The sequence below is a fragment of the Dama dama genome, chromosome 7 (genome assembly GCF_033118175.1).
Source record: "Dama dama isolate Ldn47 chromosome 7, ASM3311817v1, whole genome shotgun sequence".
Taxonomy (NCBI): Eukaryota; Metazoa; Chordata; class Mammalia; order Artiodactyla; family Cervidae; genus Dama; species Dama dama.
The window spans coordinates 44,791,278-44,810,401 of record NC_083687.1 but is presented as its reverse complement, the minus strand read 5'-3'; the positions used below and the strand labels follow the sequence as shown (position 1 = coordinate 44,810,401).

The 19,124-nt window shown below is 41.4% G+C and overlaps 1 protein-coding gene across 1 annotated transcript in view; it reads right to left on the bottom strand.

Annotated features, from left to right (window-relative positions):
- RANBP9 (RAN binding protein 9) overlaps positions 1–19,124 on the bottom strand; it is a 68,952-nt gene that overhangs the window by 2,867 nt on the left and 46,961 nt on the right. The window contains exons 7-13 of the mRNA XM_061147604.1: positions 16,598–16,710; positions 15,213–15,321; positions 13,211–13,401; positions 11,990–12,134; positions 8,944–9,065; positions 7,199–7,350; positions 147–258 (exon numbers count right to left, since the gene is read on the bottom strand). Coding sequence (XP_061003587.1) covers positions 147–258; positions 7,199–7,350; positions 8,944–9,065; positions 11,990–12,134; positions 13,211–13,401; positions 15,213–15,321; positions 16,598–16,710 — 944 coding nt within the window. The remainder of the gene's footprint in view (positions 1–146; positions 259–7,198; positions 7,351–8,943; positions 9,066–11,989; positions 12,135–13,210; positions 13,402–15,212; positions 15,322–16,597; positions 16,711–19,124) is intronic.

Below are 19,124 nucleotides of genomic sequence, written 5' to 3'. Positions count from 1 at the left end.
AGGAATTTTTCTATACTGTGAGGTAATTTTTTTTTTAATGTAAAAAACATTTCCCTTAAGACTTTACCAAAGGATAAATGCCAGCACAAATACCGTCTCAAATACTCAAGAGACTGGTTGAAGCTGTGCTTTCTGGCTTCACCTACCTAATATTGCACTGTTGAGGGCTGAGCACACAGGTTCTCTCTGAATTGGGTCGAGCTGATTTCCCACTGGGCTGTTCCAAGGATCTGAATAGGCCAGTAAACTGAATGCATCCTGTTGAAAACACAGCAATTGATTAATTCAGAGAGTTCAGTGTCTGTGCTCACTATGGTTTCAACTTGACAGACAGGTAAAATACAACCTTAAGGCACTGGATTAACACTTAAACTCATTTACCCCTGTGACTATGAGATGTTTTTTAACAACTAGATTATGCAGAAAAGTCTAATTTGTTTTCCTCTTTTTTTATAAACAGCCATTTTCACCATCTACCACTTATACCTACAAAACATACAGGCAGAAATAAAAATGGAAAAAACTCATTCTTGTGGAATGGGCTACTACTGTTTAAGGTAAAGACAAAACATTCAGATACTTTACAATTAATGATCACTGATACGAATGTGAGATTAAAAGGATACGACCTGCCCATGTATTTTTTAAAAAAATAGATGGGGGAAACTGGACACATCTTGACGACTTCTCAAACTCAGTGATCAAAAAAGTACAACTAGCTCCCCTTCAGTACACTCAGGCGTTCCAACCCTCTTCAGACCACCCCTCCTGAGGTAACACATACAGCCTTCTTTTCAGGTGACGGCGCTTGTCTTTCTGTGGGAGGACATAGCTACAGTGGTTTCAGACACTGGCCTCCAGTTAAGCTGCATCACCAGTGTAGCCTTTGGCAAGAACCTTCCTAAGTATCAGTTTCATCATCTGTATAAAGGGGATTGGGCTTCCCAGGGGGCTCAGTGCTAAAGAATCTGCTTGCCAGCGCAGGAGCCACAGAAGCTGCAGGTTCAATCCCTGGGTCAGGAAGATCCCCTGGAGGAGGAAATGGCAACCTGTATACTTGCTGGGATAATTCCAAGGACAGAGGAGCCTGGAGGGCTCTAGTCCATGGGGTCGCAGAGTCGGACACGACTGAGCACATCCCCACACACACATCACGGGGATTATAAGAGGTCCTATTTCAGTTTATGAGGACTCACTGAGCTAAAGAAATTAGACATGTCAGTTCACTAATCTTTCAATGAATGATAAATTACTGTTTTGCCAGAAATCAACACCCTAATCCAGAGTAATATTATGATAACAGATATAGACAGTTAGACCTAGGACACCTTCCCAGTTCACAAGGGGTACGTGGAGAAGTGCTGAAGAAACTAAATCAGTGAATTCAGTAACAACATTCAAAACGCCGGTCACTGAAATGTGGAAGACAAATTCTTGAAGTACACTATCTTTCCCGGTCAACTGCTCCAGCACCCTGAGTCATCTTACTAGTGGGAGAAGGCTTCCTGGTCAAGTCTGTCCTCTCCTCTCTCATCTGAGTTGGCCTCTGTTGTGGCGACTAGAGAACTGCCCATTAACCAGTTGTGCGGTCTGAGGCTGACAACAGGAATACGTTGGGCTCCCCCATCCACTGTCCTACACTGCTGAGCATTTCATTCACATTAGACTTCTTGCCCCAGCTATTAATGAAAGTTCTTTGAAGAACTTATACTGTTCTGATCCCCTGCAGCTACTCAAGGTGCTGGATACAAAGGGGTGAAAAAAAAGGCTTCGTATATCTGTTGATTGCAAGACCTGCTTAACAGTATTTAAGATATCTTTTGCATCCCACAGAGCTACTAGATTCTGTTTCTGGTTCCCTCCCAATCCAAATTTATTCATGGAGAAAGTACTAATATCTGATTATCCTGTGAAACCAACTGATCAATCACTGTTTCTAAAGACTGAGCTTTGCTCAAGACTTAATTCACCCCACCCACATCCATCTCAGGAAGTGCCATCCCCATAGTGCAGTTCGGCTCAGTTCAGTTGCTCAGTTGTGTCTAGGTCTTTGCGGTCCCTGTAGTGCAGATAAATTTTAAAAGACTGAAGAATCTGTCCAAGGAATAATCGCTACATAAAACTTGAAGCACAAGACCATGCTCCTGAATCTACATCCTGACTTGCTCCCCGAAAGGTGGGATGCTGCAGTTCCAAATCTCCCATCAAGGCCACTCTGTCTACACCTCCTGGTATTTAAAACATTAACAGAAAAAGATCGTGATGGTAGTAACTTACTGTGCGCTAACACTGTGCAAGGCACTGTTTCAAGGGCTAATGTGTACCATCTCATTTAATCCTCACAATAACGTTAGGAGGCAGATGTTTATGCCCATCTTAGAAGCAAACTGAGGCTGTGAGAGGTTACCACCACAGCTAGTACTTCCTGTACTTCTTTTAGTAAAAACAGTTTCTTCCAATTACCAATCTCCAAGCAAAAAAGTCTTAAGATTTTGGCCCCGTATTTTCAGTACGGTTGAACGAGCGTTTATTGGACGAAGACGGGGATCACCAGGACCTCGTCACTGTTCCAAGGACTCACAGTTCGGGAAGGAAGGCAGACGTGTGAAGAGTGACTCCCCGTGTCCTGCTTACTAAGAGAGTGGACCGTGTCGCAAGAAGCGCCACAGAAACAGGCTGAGAGGAAAGAAAAGCCCTGGGTGCTGGGAGCCATGGGTATGAGCTTAGATCCTAAAACACCCTAGAAAACTTCAATTTTTTCCAGTATAGCAACAGGAGTTTTTAGTCACTCAGTCGTGTCCTGACTCTCTGGGGCCCCATGGACTGTAGCCCACCAGGCCCCTCTGTCCCTGGGATTCTGCAGGCAAGAGTATTGGAGTGGGTTGCCATGCCCTCCTCCAGGGCATCTTCCTGACCCAAGGACTGAACCCATGTCTTCTGCACTGGCAGGCCAGTTCTTTACCACTAGCACCACCTGGGAACTGGAAATACATTTTCATGACAGTAAACAACAATACAAAATAGGATAACTACAATTACCAATCAGATAAAATATTAATATATGCCCATGCATTTAAGGCAGAAAACACCTGTAAGATATCATGGCATTGTGGGTTACTTTTTATTTTAGAAAAAAAATTACCTCAGTGGAAATAATTTCTGAAGGAAATACGACATCTAGGTAGGATTCTCAAACTATACTTATATTTGGCTTAAAATCAGTAGCAGTTTCTCAGTAGGATGTGTCCAAATGACTCCGTTTCTGCTTCAGTTACTAGACTAAGAGCTACGTGCAGGCGGGGGCTGTGTATTCCAACCTGACCCACCCAGCCCTCGCGTGACCCCCGCTCTGCAAAGTTCAATCGACAGCTGTCGGACAATTTAGGGAGCTCTCTTGGGAGCCACTGGCAGACTCAGGCAGGTAAGCAAGGAAAACAAAGACAACAGGAAACCGGGAAAGGAAGACGGAGAAAATGAGTAAAAGGCCAAGCGGCCCGGTGCAGCGGGAGCCCCCGGCCCGTTGACAGCACGGGGGGTGGGCTACTCCAGGGGTCTGCTGCGCGCCTGCTACTCCACGACTACGCCCAGGGGCCCCACAGCAAACCTCACCTCAGCTTTCACTAAGCCCGTCTCTCTCTCTACACAGGTATATATACTTCAGAAGTTTGTGGAAATTCAAAAGAAGTTGAAGATGAAAAAACCCACTTCAGCTACCCATGACCTGAAGCGAAGAATAAAAGAAAAAAAGCACTAATTTCTAATCCTTAACCAAGGCAAACACAAGTGCCCTCTGTGTCCCGCCCCAGCACTGTCCCCTCGGCGCTGAGACGCCACTGGGTCAGTCACTCGGGTCCATGTCTGCCTGGGAGGAGATTACGCCTGGGGAGGCTGAGAAGCAGCTCAGAACGCCGAGACAGTAGTCAGCATCTGCACGGAAGTCAGAGGTGCAAAATCAAAGCCATCTGCGGTCCTTAGATGATAAATTACCTCTTCACTTCATTCAACATATAACCAAGGAGTATCTCTGAGAACAGGCCACGTAATGCCCTTTTCTGTGCCTCACATAGATTACCATCAAAGAATAAGCCATGGAGTGAAATGCTAAATTTTCTTTTTTTGAAATGTTAAATTTTCAAATGGACTACATAAAATGATACTCAATTAGCATAAAGTTTTAACAAGAAAACAGATGATCTAGTGTAAAAATGTCTACAAGTTCTTTTTAAAAAAACATTCCCTATCTCCAAAGTATCTCCTAAAACATCAGTTCTCTCCAGGGACCACTGGGGTCCAAGACCCTTTCATGGGCTCTTGTGAGGTCCAAACTATTTTCATGATACTAAACTAAGATAATACTTGCTCTTTTCTCACTCCTAGCCTATTCCCTCACAATTCTCCCAGTGGGGCTTTCCAGCGATGACATGATGTGTGAGTTCATAAAAGACCGAATGCAGAAGTAGGGACGAGAATCCAGCTTACCTTTTATTAAACCTGGCATTAAAGAGATTTACAAAAATGTAAAGCAATGCCACTCTCTTCTCATTATTTTTAGAAAGATTAAGTAACACTACACTTTTATGAAAAATACCCATGTAATGATTTGTTACTTTAAAGTGAATTAATAATTTTAGTATTAATTTCTAGTAGAGAAAAATCAATAAATATAACTCATACAAACAAAAGCCCTTTGGGAATCTATAATCGGTTTTAAAGGGTTTAGATACCAAAAAGGATGAGAACCACTGTCCTAAAACAACCCAGTACCTAGTAAGGAAATTTCCCAGATGGATAGCTTTGGATATATGAATAATAAAGCCTGAGAAGTAAGTTTCTTAGCACTGTTGATAGCTGAAAAGATTCTACCAAGTTGTATTAGGTTGATACAAAAGTAACTGCTGGTTCGGATGGTGAAATTTTAAATCATTATAACGAGGCTCAAACACATTTTTATTAATCAAATTAGGAACCATTACCATCAACACATTTTTGCCAACAAGAATTAAGCCTGTTTATTCCTGTAGCATAAAAATCCATGCTTTGGGATTTGACAAACTCTTGGAAAGCATTTTCTGCCTCCTGCTGGTTGTGGAAGCATTTTCCCTGCAAAAAGTTGTTGAGGTGCTTGATGTGGCAGTTGGCTGGCAAGAGGTCAGGTGAATATGGCAGATGAGGCAAAACTTTGCAGCCAAACTTGTTCAACTTTTGAAGTGTTAAGTTGTGCAACGTGCGGTCGGGCGTTGTCACAGAGAAGAATTGGGCCCATTCTGTTGACCAACATCAGCTGTAGGCGTGGGAGTTTTGGGTGCATCTCATTGATTTGCTGAGCATACTTCTCAGATAGAACAGTTTCACCAGGACTGAGAAAGCTGCAGTGGATCAGATGGGCAGCAGACCACCAAACAGTGACCAGGACCTTTATTTGGTGCAAGTCTGGCTTTGGGAAGTACTTTGGGGCTTCTTCTTGGTCCAAGCACCGAACTGGGTGTCACCGGCTGTCTATATAAAGTCCACTATTTGTCACATGTCACAATTCGATGGAGAAATGGTTTGCTGTTGTTTAGTACAATAAGAGAAGATGACAGTTCAAAATGACAATTTTCTTGATTATCGGTCAGTTCAAGAGGCATCTGCTTTTCAAGCTTTTTCACCTTTCCAATCTGCTTCTTATGCCAAATGGAACACAGAATGATTGACGCTGAGTTCTTTGGCAACTTCTCATGTAGTTTAAGAGGAACAGCTTCAATGATGGCTCTCAACTGGTTGTTGTCAACTTCCAATGGCTGGCCGCTGCATTCCTCATCTTCTTTGCAAGACTTCTTGAACCACCACTGCACTGTACGTTCATTAGCAGTTCCTGGGTCAAATGTGGTTGTTGGTGTTGCAAGTTGTCTCCACTGCTTTATGACCCATTTTGAACTCAAAGAAAAAAAAAATCACTCGAATTTTATGTTTGTCTAACATCATTTCTATAGTCCAAAGTAAGTCATTAACAAAAAAACCCAAAGAAATGCGCATTAAAATGATGTATATAACATAATGACATTTATTTAAGAATGTATTCCAATATCAAATGGCAAAGTTCAACAATGAAAAACCGCAATTACTTTTGCACCAACCTAATAGAAGGATGAAAATCTGCAATCTGGAAAAATCAAGTTATGCATGCCTTTTTATCTGGAAGTGTAAAAGTGGCTTCTTTAACCTTCCTAGACAGGTCCATTCTGCCTACACAGGTGCTGTACTAAAGCTATTAGTGCAGGTAGTTGGGACGGTTATTCCCCCCGATTTTACACATATTTAAGTGCTAGTCAGCGTGGCTCACTGGCCCTCTCTCAGTTCAGGTCAGGGAGGGCTGGCAGGAGTCCTGAGGCTCGCCCTCTCCTTCGGGACCCAAGGGCTCAGGGTCAAGGCCACTATGTGCCATTTCTCCTTCAGCTTTTGGACTTATTTCAAAACACTGAGAAGAAAACGTTATAACAAACTGACACGAGCCCAGCCTAACGCAGGGCAAACAAGACAAAACGCCAGCACGATGGGCAGATTCCGATTTCACAGGTCTGCAGGGCTGCCGGGGCCTCTGTGGACACCAAAAAATCTCATCTCTACAGCTGACTGCAGTGCTGACTTCCAGGAGGCAAACTCCATCTTCAGCTGCCGTGGCTAACTAACTGAAGTGCTTCCTCTTCCCCGTCATCACCACCCAGCAGAGGCATCAATCCAGAAGAGACCTGAGAACGTGTTTCCACTCTTCTGTGAGAGACGACCCAACCCTTCACCAACCACCATCAAAACAAAGGCCACATATCATACATTCGGTTTGCTGCAACCCTAAGCAATGTTTACTAAAATCAAAATATCTCACATTTATAGTTTCATCAGCATGCTCACCTTTCTCCTAACTTTGCCAATCTTACAGCTGAGAAAATAAAACTAAGAGAGCAAGCTGACAAGAGGCACGCGACACTGGGACGCGCAGAACTGGGGTCTGACCATCGTGTTTCACTGAAATCCAGCGCTTTCTCCAGCAGAGCCTGGCCGCCTCCCCCATCGCGCGTGTTCGCCCGCGACTGGGCAGGAAGCCAGGCAGGAGTTCGTGTCCAAGTTCCCAACAGTAACTCCAGGACCGCTCAGTGTCTTACAAAATGATGTCCCAGTTTCATCCACACATTTATAATTTTTCAAGAGAAAACAAATTTACCTTCAACATTTTTTTATTTGCTGTGTTCTTGCCACATTCTCTCCTCAGCTGTTCACTCATCGCTTGCAGCTCTCTTCCAAAGTGAATCATTCTTTCTATGGCAGCTTGACTTCCTCCACACAACTGGCGTCTTAACTGGCTTGAATCAACTTCTGTAAGCAAAACAAACAGGTATTTTACTACCTTACATTTGGGATACAATGGAGAAACAAACATAAATTGCGTACAACATTTTGGACGTTTCATTTAGTAACTACTTCCTAATATTTTACCTAAATATGCGGTTTCTTTTTAATTTGTTATAATATGGAACCTTGTAGCTTTCTCTAGGGCTCATGAGTCTAGGATCCAATATCTATCTAGCTTGGAGTTGAAAGTCAGGTGACAAGCTTTCAGTGTTAACGATGTACATGTCTCAAGGAAAATGTTATGAAAAATAAAGCACAGTTTTCTAAAAATATAACAATATTGCAAAAAAAAAAAAAAAAAAAAGGAAAAAGTAACTACTTCCTAGGCTACTTTAACTGACACAGAACAGAAGATAAGATGGTCTAAATGACTCCAATAAAAACACAGACGATACCGTACCTAATCAAAAGGGTTAATTACTTTTAGGAAAATATTTTACAGTTTACATATCTTGACTGACAATAATCACTGATCAACAGTGCAAAAAGTATACATCACTAGTTAACAATATATAAATCACTAACCATGACAGTAACAGTTAATGTTTATGAAGCACTTACAGGCAGTTATCTTTACACCCATTTTACAGATGAAGAAACTGAGGCAAAGAGCTCCTAAGTAATTCACCCAAGGTTACACAGCTAGTAAGTGGCAGTTGCAGAATTCAAATCCAGGTGATCCGGCTCTAGAACTCCTGCTCTTTATCCCTAGGCACAAATTATTCTTGGAATATTGAGGCTGCATGCTAATATTTGATAGGGTAAAACTAGGCTGCCTTTCAGTCATACTCCTTGCTTGAAAGAATGAATTATACATCGGAACACATGTCCTTAACAAGAAGGTGGTTGTGTAAGTAATATTAAATTTGCATTTATAAAATAGTTTCTAGCAATGTTAATAAATATCAAACTACTATAAAATCAAATAAAAATTTATAAGTTTCAGTCATTTTCACTCTCCAATTGATGGGAAAGGTTGCTGATTGTTAAACTTTATGGTACAATTTACTACACAAGTTGTCCACAAAGTAAAATTATGCATGCTAATATATTTTTCAGCCACATAATTTTGAGAGGGAAGGAACCAAGGGAGGGTGTCAAACAGGCACCTACTACCTGCCAGGCACTGAACTATGAATAGTCGCATATATTCAGATTAAATGAATTAAAGAAAATTTGATCAGAATTTATAAAAATATCTCTACCCATGTGGCCTATCTCTATTGGCTATACTGAAATAGGTGCACAAACTTTCTGCATCTCCAACCTTACCCATCCTTTTAAAGGATAGTGAATACTAACAAGTTAGCATTGCTGCACTACAGTTGTGCAGAAACAGTTCAGCAAAGAAAACTCCAGAAGATACTAAAAACTAAACTCTACTCTCGCTAGCAATCCACTCTCAGAGACTTCTAAGAGAATATGTGACTATCAAATCCAATGGCACACACATCTTTAAATTTGATTTATGTTCATCAGCTGTGAATCAGTACAAGTAAAAACATAACCTTGTAGTCATCATTTTTTATTAAAAATGTAAGAAATATCACTGCAGACCCATTTCGGTGTCACAATCTTCCATTTCGTGGTCATGTTTAGAGCTACCATTTAGGAAACCATTGGATGAAGTTTCTCCAACTCCATTGGAGTAGTGATCTGTTTCCATGTCTACATCATTACTGAAAATGAAAAAACAAACCTAATTTTAGAAATAGCACACTTGCAGCTTAGTTTAATATCAATTAGTACTCAACTACAGAGCCTACTTATAAAACTGACTTCATAAGGCAATAGCAATCTGGAAAAAAGGTATTTAGTTAAATCTTGAATGTATTCAAAGCCAAAGATGTAGCTAAACTTTTTAACGAATTTGTAGTCCTGGAGATAAGGAAGGAAAAAGATACATGTACTAAAATGTCATGGCTTTAAGACTTCCTCCTATCACTATGGAGAAATCATTTCTTGGCACATTATTTCCCACTATCTTTCAAACTTAGATCTGCATTTCATTTAATCAACTCCTGCCCTAAAATACCAACGCCCTGCCCCAAGCATGTAAGGGAAAAACCTCCCTGATAAACAAACTACTCCTGGGACCCACCTCATTTCACCTCTTTCCCTGCCCTCATACTCAGCTCGCTTCTAGACTACTTTTTCTCTAAGTCTTGGCGTTTCGGCATTTGTCCTTACCACTCAAAATTATACTCTTTCTCAAAGGTAAGTGATAACATGAAAAACGACTACTCAGTCTCATCCCCTCAGCCCTTTTCAAGACCCAACGCTACTTTTCTCTGACAGAGTTTTTTGTTGGCTGAAGATTCTAAATATACTGCAGAGTCTTAATTTTTGAAATGCTGTTTTGGAGATACCTAAGGCATTTCCAACTCGCCCATTTCACACTGACTGGATGAATAACATGTGCCAACAGCTCTAAGTGGCCATGCTGAGGTGGGCAACGTTTGCCCTTCATTCCATCCACACCCCAAACAACAATATCTAACCTTCCAGATTTCTCCTATGAAGATCTAGGGATGATTATACAGTCCAGAAGGAAACACTTGATGAAAATTTAGAAAATATTTAAATAAATAAAAATGATCATTTCTCATTAAAAAAAAAACAATGTATGTTCATTTATAGGAAAAACAACAACAACATCATCGAACGCAGAGAGGCAAAAAGCACTTTATGCATAACGCCAGCAAAGGTAACCACTGGTTTCCAGCCTGGGTGAGTGGGTGCATACACACTTCTGTCCGTAAGACCATCAAGGTACATGGATACTCAGAGATCTAGAAGAACAGGGTGTGGCCCCAGCACATCTCCGTCAGTTAGAAAAGCTTGTTTAGTGTCTTCATGAAAGTTGAGAATTGATAAGAAATCATTCTGGAAGAGGCAACAACTGCAGTGGAATTTTACAGCTTGAATAAAAGCCGGGATGGAGGAGAAGGCGGGTGGGGAGAAGGGCATATCTCACGGGGAGTCCAATGGAGAAAGCGCGAGTCTAGAGGTCAGACATCCTGGGAAGTAGTCGTGTTCTGCAACTTACTAGTTACTAATTATTCACCTTTAAAAAAAAGCCTGATAAACAAACTCTGGTACTCAGCTCTACATCTGTAAAATGGTTTTCATGGTTGGTTAATACCATCTTTGCCTACTTCACAGCACTGTCGCAAGGAAAGCCATTTACCGACTAGAAAATAACTGTTACTGCGGAACAGTTTGAGGCAGTTTAAGAGCTTACTTTCTTCTATGCTGCACACAAAAAAGGATGCTGTTGTCATCAACCCCTTCCGTTCAGCTTGCTTCCCTCAACTCAGGTAATTACAGGTCTCTTTAGCAACTTCCTGCCATGAGCACGGTATTTAAGGGAAAAACTCTTTAACAAAGTAACTGCAATCCTACCCTCAAACTACGGTAGAACCGTCTAACAATCATAAAGTGCTATCAATAAACACTATAAAGTATGGTGATGCACTAGAGGCTTAATTGTTCACATCTCCATAAGAAATTTTTACTGCGATATTCGGATTTCATACTTTAGCGTGTCATCTCTGCTGCCTACCCTGACCTCCTCAGCAAGACAGTCCCTTTTCCTACTGCTGTTCTTGGATCATTTCTGTGGATTTCACAACTGGACCACATAATACCATTATTTCAGTACATATCTGTCATTTGTAATAGACAACCTGGAAATTCTGATTAATCTCCAAATTTGTAAATACAGATTTTTTACATGCACTTCTCCAGAATCATATTTCCATTGAGAGTCCCTGTAAACATTAGGTGCTGTCTCCTTCAACAGGAGAATTTTGCACTGATGCATATTCCCCTCAAAACGCACTGTGACCAATCAATTCATGTTCTCAGACCAAACCAACATCAATCAAATTGATAAAAATTTGTAAGAACTTGCCCTCACACACTAGCATTTAATTCAAATGGTTATATTCCACGAACCTTTAGGTTTCAGACTAGAAACTTGAGTGTGTCAGGGTCCCATGACAGGGACGCCTCTTCTCTCAAAGCTCTTGGCGTGGAGAGCTCGCTGAGCAGCGGAGCGTCTGGCGCCCAGCGAGTCTCCAGTCCTCCCCTCGTGCTGGATGTTCACTACACGACTTAACCATCTGCTACATGCAAGCCACTCAATTAAAGGCAGGGTCTCAGCAACAAATATTTTTTGTAAAGTTAGTTATTTGCAACTCAGGAAACACTCCTCACACTGAAAAACCCACACAGAGAGAAAAAAGTAGTTGTATATGTATCACATGTCAACTCCAGAGCTTAAATACACTCCAGTGACTTAACTTGGAAACATTAACAAATGACATTTCTGTGACCACCGCAGGGGTCTGCGGTGGCAGGAAGGCAATAGAGCGCCCCGATCTGCCCCCGTCACCCCTCCCGAGGGAGAGGGGTGCAGGGGAAGAGGAAGGGGGCCTCTGTGATGGACACGAGGAGCACGGGGCACTGACTCCTCGCCCTTTCCTTCTCTCAGACCCCCACTGCGGCCATCTGACTCCACTCTCCCAAGTTATTTCAGACGATGCCTCCCTGTAACAGGGGCTGCGCACAGCGATGCCGACGCCAGGGCCCGCATTACCTGGTGAAGCTGCTGAGCTGCTGTGACCGGGACGCGTTTATGCTGTTCAGCTCCGGCACGCTGAGGCCGGACGGCGGGTGCTTACTGTGGCAGTGCGCCTGGTGCGCTTTGCTGGACATCACGCCGTTACTGCAGCCCTCAAAGCCTGGCGGGAAGAGGACACTCTCAGAACAGGCACAGACCAGGCGGCGGCAGACCTACCGTGTTCCGATGCCGTACTGAAACCTCTTATAATGTGGGAAGGTCGGCGGACCACTTAAACAGAAATCAAGTGGATAACTTCTTCTAAAGAACATCAGGACACGTAACTGTGAGCTGTCATCTCCTCCTGTATTGACTGAAGGCTCAGTTACGCGTCTCCTTTATCCCTGCCATGAGGCCCAGTGTCACCACAGCCCCGTTTTCCTAAGGACACACGGAGGCCAAGGATCCGTCCCCGGCTGACGTGACTCGGAGCGTCCGGGAGGCGCCGACTGCGGCCGCGAGCGTGGGAGCCGCACACCCAGGCCGCCCGGCCGGCGAGCCGCGCGGCCGCGAGGGGAGGCGCTCTGCTGCGGCGGCAGCAGCACAGGGGCTGCTCTGCTCGCGCCGCACGGGCGACAGCGCGTGAGCGGAGTTAAACGCACAGAGGAAAGGCGGGGCCTCGGAGACAGAGACAAGCAGAGCAAGAAGACTGAGAGGGACCTGAAATAAACCTGCAGAAGTGATGTCAGAAAGGCCAAGAAAGGAGACCACACCAACGAAGACTCACCAAAAGCCTCAGTGAGCCCAGGAGGAAACGAACAGGCAGACCCGACTCTCGCCAGCAGCCGGGCTGGGAAAGGAGGAGGGCGAGGCAGTCCGGCTGGGAGCCGGCGGCTTCAGACACCACGGCCACGTCACTGCCTTCACGTGCACACTTCACTAAAACACACTGCCTTCTCACTACAGCTATCTCTGACGTGACTTCTAGAGGCCAAACGCGAATGGTGCCCTTCATTTATGCAGATCTGTTAGTAACCCACTCTTAGAGACAGCTCATCTTGAACTTACTTTCTGGTACCAAAAATGCACAAATCTGACCTGTCCACAATTCTTCTTCCAGAATCTCTTGAGATCAAATTACAAACATGCAAAATGGCTAGCAGAAATGTCTACATCTTTTTTTAAAAAAGTTATTTTTGTTCAAAACCATGAAGAAGGGTAAAAACTGTAAGATAATGTCCTAAGACTGAATCTCACCAGAAAAATGTGCAGTACTTCCTTTTCCCGATGCTAAATTGTGGATATTCATTCCGTGGCTGGGGCTCATACTTGGACTACTAAAAGGTCGAGGACTAACAGGGTAACTGTCTTGAGACTTTGGACTTCGGCCTCCCAAACATCGTACTTCACTATCTGTACCATTCACCATTTCTATAAACTGACGCACTCTAAAAAGAGAAAACAAGAATTTAAATTTACAGCATCTTCAGACTACTGTTTAGTTACCTAATAGCAAGAGACTTCTACAAGGAAATACTTTAATAATTCGCATTTATCAGTAAGTCTGGCCTTTAGATAATATACTAAAAATGTTAAATATGGTTCCATATACTGTACTGCTTAGAATATTAAAAAATTTCCTGAAAAATGAGAGTATAATGCAAAAGACATTGTATAACCTTTAATCGAGATTTACTAAGAAAGTGAAAATCTGTATGTAGCTATTGTAAACCAAAATGGACCTCTTTTTTTTTTTACCTAAAATAATCAAAATAATATTTGCACTTGGACGCAAATCAAATAGTACCTAAGAAGTACCTGATGTACTTTCATGTACACACCTACCTTCACACAAAATAAGGGCCTACTCCCCACGCTTCCTCACCCCAGTCCCATCTGCAACCTCTTAATCAAATGGGCCACATTTAAACTTTTATTCTAAAGCAAAGTAGTTCTGTCATCGGGTTTAGTGTTTCTGATGCTTAAAAAGCTTAAATCTTAAACTTAATCACAGCTGAATTTTAAGATAACAAAGATTCATACAACCAACAGCAAAAAAAAAAAAAAAAAAGCCAAATAGCTATTATTTATTTAAAAAAAATGAAAGAAACAGAAAGCAGTAAGTGTGAGTGAGGATGAAAAACTAGAATCTTGTCACTGTTGGCAGGAATGTAAAATTGTACAGGGCTATGGAATTGTGAGGACTGATTTTCAAAAAAATCAAACACAGAATTATCCTGTATTCAACAATCCCCCTTCTGAGCATATATGTAAAAGAATGAAAGCAGGAACTCCAACAGAGATGTGTACAGCCATTATGCCAGGGAAGTAAGGCCGTGACAGAGGACAAACATTTTATGATTCCATTTACATGAAGCACTCAAGTTCGAGTGTACGGAGACAGAGAGTAGAATGGTGGTTGCCAGGAGCCGAGGGAAGAGAGGGAAATGCAGAGCCAGTGTTTAACAGGTACCACGTTTCAGACTGAGATCATGGAAAAGGTTCTAGAAACGGATGGCTGGTGTGGCTGAAAAACAATGTGAGTGTACCAGAAACAAGGTGAATATCAGAAAACTGTACATATAAAAATGGCAAATTTTATGATACGTGTATTTTTACTGGGCTTCCCTGTTAGTTCAGCTGGAAAAGAATCTACCCACAATGCAGGAGACCCCGTTTTTATTTCTGGGTTGGGAAGATCTGCTGGAGAAGGAATAGGCTGCCCACTCCAGTATTCCTCTGGGCTTCCCCTGTGGCTCAGCTGGTAAAGAATCCGCCCGCAATGCGGGAGATCTGGGCTCGATCCCTGAGTTGGGAAGATCCCCTGGAGAAGGGAAAGGCTACCCACTCCAGTATGTCGGCCTGGAGAATTCAGGACTATACAGTCCATGGGGTCGCAAAGAGTCGGACATGACTGAGCGACTTTCATATATATTTTCACTGCAATTTTTAAAAATGCTGCAAGCTTACTATAAGGTATTTTACAAGAGAAAAAATAGATACCCATCCTCTAAGTAAGAGTTTCACATTTTTTAAATACAGGGATAGAATGACAGAAGAGCAAACACAAAGTAGAAAAATGCCTTCTACTTAAGAGTCCTCATATTCCTCAAACTGCTGCTTAAATGTGCTATATTACAAAATTATATCTAAATACCTGAAACAAGGTAAAACAAAAATTAAAACTATTAAAGCAGGAAAATAATTTTGGTTATGTAATGCACATATATAATTAATATAACATTCATTAAAAACTCACTTTAATGTGAAAAGGAGATTGGGATTTCTTTCAAGTAAACTTGGATATAACTGTTGTGTTGTTTCAATGGCTTCTCCCATTCTTCCTGCTAACACCAATTTCTGAATTCCTATTTAGAAAAAGAAAGCAAAAAGATAAATTTTATAAGAATAGAAAAAGAAACTTAGTAGGCCCTCAAAAAATAAGTAAAAAAATCTTTAAATTATGATGAGTCTGCACTTATTTTTCTAACTCAGTTTCTATTTTAAGGAATATTTTCAGACAAAATAACCAATTAGAAAAACAAGTACTGTAATAAACTACTAAAAAAAAAAAATCAAACATACAAGTAATGTAGGACAAATAGCTGTTAAACAATACTGATGTATTAAACACTAAGATGAAAAAGATGGGTATATTATGCCATACGCTGGGGTGACGGTTTCATGGGTATATCCAAACTCATCAGGCTCTATACCCTAAATAGGCATCGTTTTCATATGTCAACCATACCTCAATAGAGTGGTTTTTAAAGAAAGGACCATAGGAGACATTAAAGAATTAATAATCAAAATGTCTTATCAAATACTATATAGCCTTTTGAACCCAGTACTAAATGAAAATTAGCCTCTGAGTAAGACCTGAATTCAACAGCCACTGAATGAGCATGCCCTGAGGGTTAGATGATAAGGAAAGGAAAAGATGTTTGCTACAGCCTATACAACGTGGTGAGAAAGAGGACATACAATCAGCTACAACACAAGGTCATCAGTGTTTTATAGCAATCTGACCTACGAGAGTTTTGCTTGCATCCCTCATGACTTCATCCCTCATGTCTTGTTTTTGTCTGAACACCCTCATCAAGTCACACTCTCCCTGATGGACTAATAGCACCAACTTTAGGATGGCTGACTGTGGATCAGTTGTCATGCTGATCGGAACAGGTCCCTGTCGGAACAGGCCCCATAGCTCTTGCCACTAGCATTGGGACAAAAGCAATAAATACTTAAGACCCATACTATCTTAAATTTAGATAGCAATTTAAGTGCAAACATCTCACACATTATCTCCACGAACATCTAATAATCATGGGACTACTTTATCTGGTGAAAAACACACACACACTTCTGAAAGCTCAAGAAAACATTTTTAAAGCAAAAGTGGCAAGCATTTTAACAAAAATTTCCCCAAAATTCTATCTTTCTACATCCAGAATACTACTATAGTCCTGTGAATTTTTTTAAGGTAATCTTCAAAAATGTCAGTAAAAGTCAATTTCAGAGGCATAATTTCAAATTAATAAATTTGAAAAAAAACATTCATTAAAAAAATCAAGTTTCTAAAAGTCAATGTAACCAAACCTATAATCTGAAAACACGTGTTAGCCATGCACCACAGGTCCTTACTTTGTCTATTTTTAATGGAAGCTAATTCTTCTAGAACGGTCTGGTCTGTAGATCTGGCAAAGGCCTCTGCTGTGGCACAGTACCCATGGTGGACTAAATAAGATGAAACCATTCTTAAAATAAAAAGAAGAAACACACAGCTTTTAGTCAAGAGAATACATGCTTCATACTACAGTTTACATACACAAGGTCTACTCTGGTGTTACAAAACCAATCTATGCCCTGGGAACAATGAAGGCTTTAATTACCTCAGGTTCAAGATCAATTCAAAACATCATTTTGTCTTATTCACAGAGTTATTTCCAAAAAGATAACTGCAAATGCTGTGGTGAGTCTACTCTGCCTAAAAAAGTATTACCAGACAATCAAAGGACACGAAATAGCTTTGATTCTTAGAACTCCATTATCCCCAGGTCCTTTCCTATTATTTCCCGCCCTTACTCAATCGTACTAACCATAATTTCTATTTTACCATTATCATATGACTTACCCTAGTAAAGTGCTGGCATTTTGTAAAATAAAGAAATTTAAAAACAACAGATTAACTCTTCATGTTCTGTAGTTTAACTCTTTGCAGTCCTGTCCACCAATTACATAAAATGGTCACAAGGTGTGAACACAAGAAATACGAAGGTGACCCCACAGACAGAATCTCCCGAAACAAAGTCTATGAGGGTGATAATATTAATCAGTGAGGAGTCAGCCTTCTAATCTAAATCAGGTAGTATGTTCGTGCACAGGAGATGAATTACTCAAATATGACTGATGAGTAAGTGACACTTCCAAAGAGCAAACTGATTTTTTAAAAACCAAGTGGTATTTATAAGAATGGTATTTGGATCTAATGACGAAATGTTAGAAAAACCGTTGACCAAATAGCATTAACTGAAATACCCAATGTATCTATAAATATTCAACTCTTGAACCTGCCTCGATCTGGTACTACTAAGGGCCCAGCAGAAAATGGCACGAAGCAGAGGTTCAGGGAGGGGACCGAGCTGGCACAGGGAAATTTCTAACACATTGTTTTCATTTTATTTCATCTAAATGTTAGATTAATTTAAGAGGGTAGGGGATAGCGTCTTCACATGAACTTCCCCCAGCGAGGACCTATTTTGTGAAGAACGGGGCAGGGGAGGGTGCTCGCCCTGAAGCCTGGCTGCAGGGCTAGGATGGGTACGCTTCCTTGACGGCCACCTGCCACGCGGCTCAGCGGGCACCGCCGCGGAGCCTTAGGAGAGGGGACCCCAGCGGGCAGTCCAGGCCCGCTCGCTCTCCAGCTCACGCTGCCCAGGGAATGCCGAGTCACGGCCACTACTCCTCCAACCGTGCGGGACAGAAGCACTGGCGTCGAGGCTCCGGGGAAGAAGCTCGTCCTCGGAATCATCATCCTGCCCAAGATTATCTCCTCCAAAAAACAGGCCAAGTTTTAGGAGATTTGTAAATTTAAGACTGCTCAAAGCAATTATACAGACATTTAAGATGAACTGTGTCAGACTGAGGGTATCTTGAATTTTCTTGGGTTAGATTATGATAGTGAAAATGACTACTTAAACTTAACAGTATTTGTTTTGAAGTCTGCACTATTTGGAGTTTTAAGAGCTACTGCTATTCAGTATGACTGACATTCACATGTCATCTCGAACCTTTCAAGCAAAGGCATAGTCTACAAAAAGGTGACTGTCACAGGGGTTGTATTTTCCTGCTGACTCCCATATTGAAATTCTACTTTTTCATAAAAAGCTGCCTAATAAAACAAACTGTAAATTGGGGGTAAAGAGTGAGTTGAGACAAAGGTCATTCATTTACAGTACTTTTACCAACGCCCACTATTTGCTCTTCTGCTGCCTGTCCTCCACTGTTACTACTGACTCCTAGGCATTTAAACTGCACTGAGGAATCTTAACTCTACACTCACTGTCTCTTGATCTGTATTCCCTTTACCTCCTCCTTAAATGTCTAACAGAATAGACAATAAGTAAACGGAGTTCTGAAAATTCTTGAGGCTGGAAATTTTTTGTCAGACCAAAAAAAGGGATCCAAGTAAATAAAAATAGCTGATATTATTCTTACATAGTTACCCAATTCACTGGAAAAATTTAGCCAAATCCTGAAAGGTGCAATGAGCATATCATGTCTGTATTCCAGGATGTAAAATACACCATTATTTTGATGTTTACTCTTACTGAGCAATAATTATTTTTTCTCCCAAGTGTTTATACCACTGCTGAACAATACAGCCATGTTCACGCCCCAAAACCACAATGTGAATTCTACAATCTAAATGATCTTTCTGAATTTATCTTCTGCACTGGCGCTATTAATAGTTGAATCATGTAACTTACGGAAACCATTAAATCCCATTACTGAGGACAGCAAATGAATTAACCTACGTGATCTAGTGTCACTTTATTTCCTCCAGCAAATTAATAAATCAGACTAAAATACAACTCGGGACGTGTGTCACCAAATCAAGCATTGTTAATACATTAAGATCACTGGGACACATATGAATAGATTAAAAAGC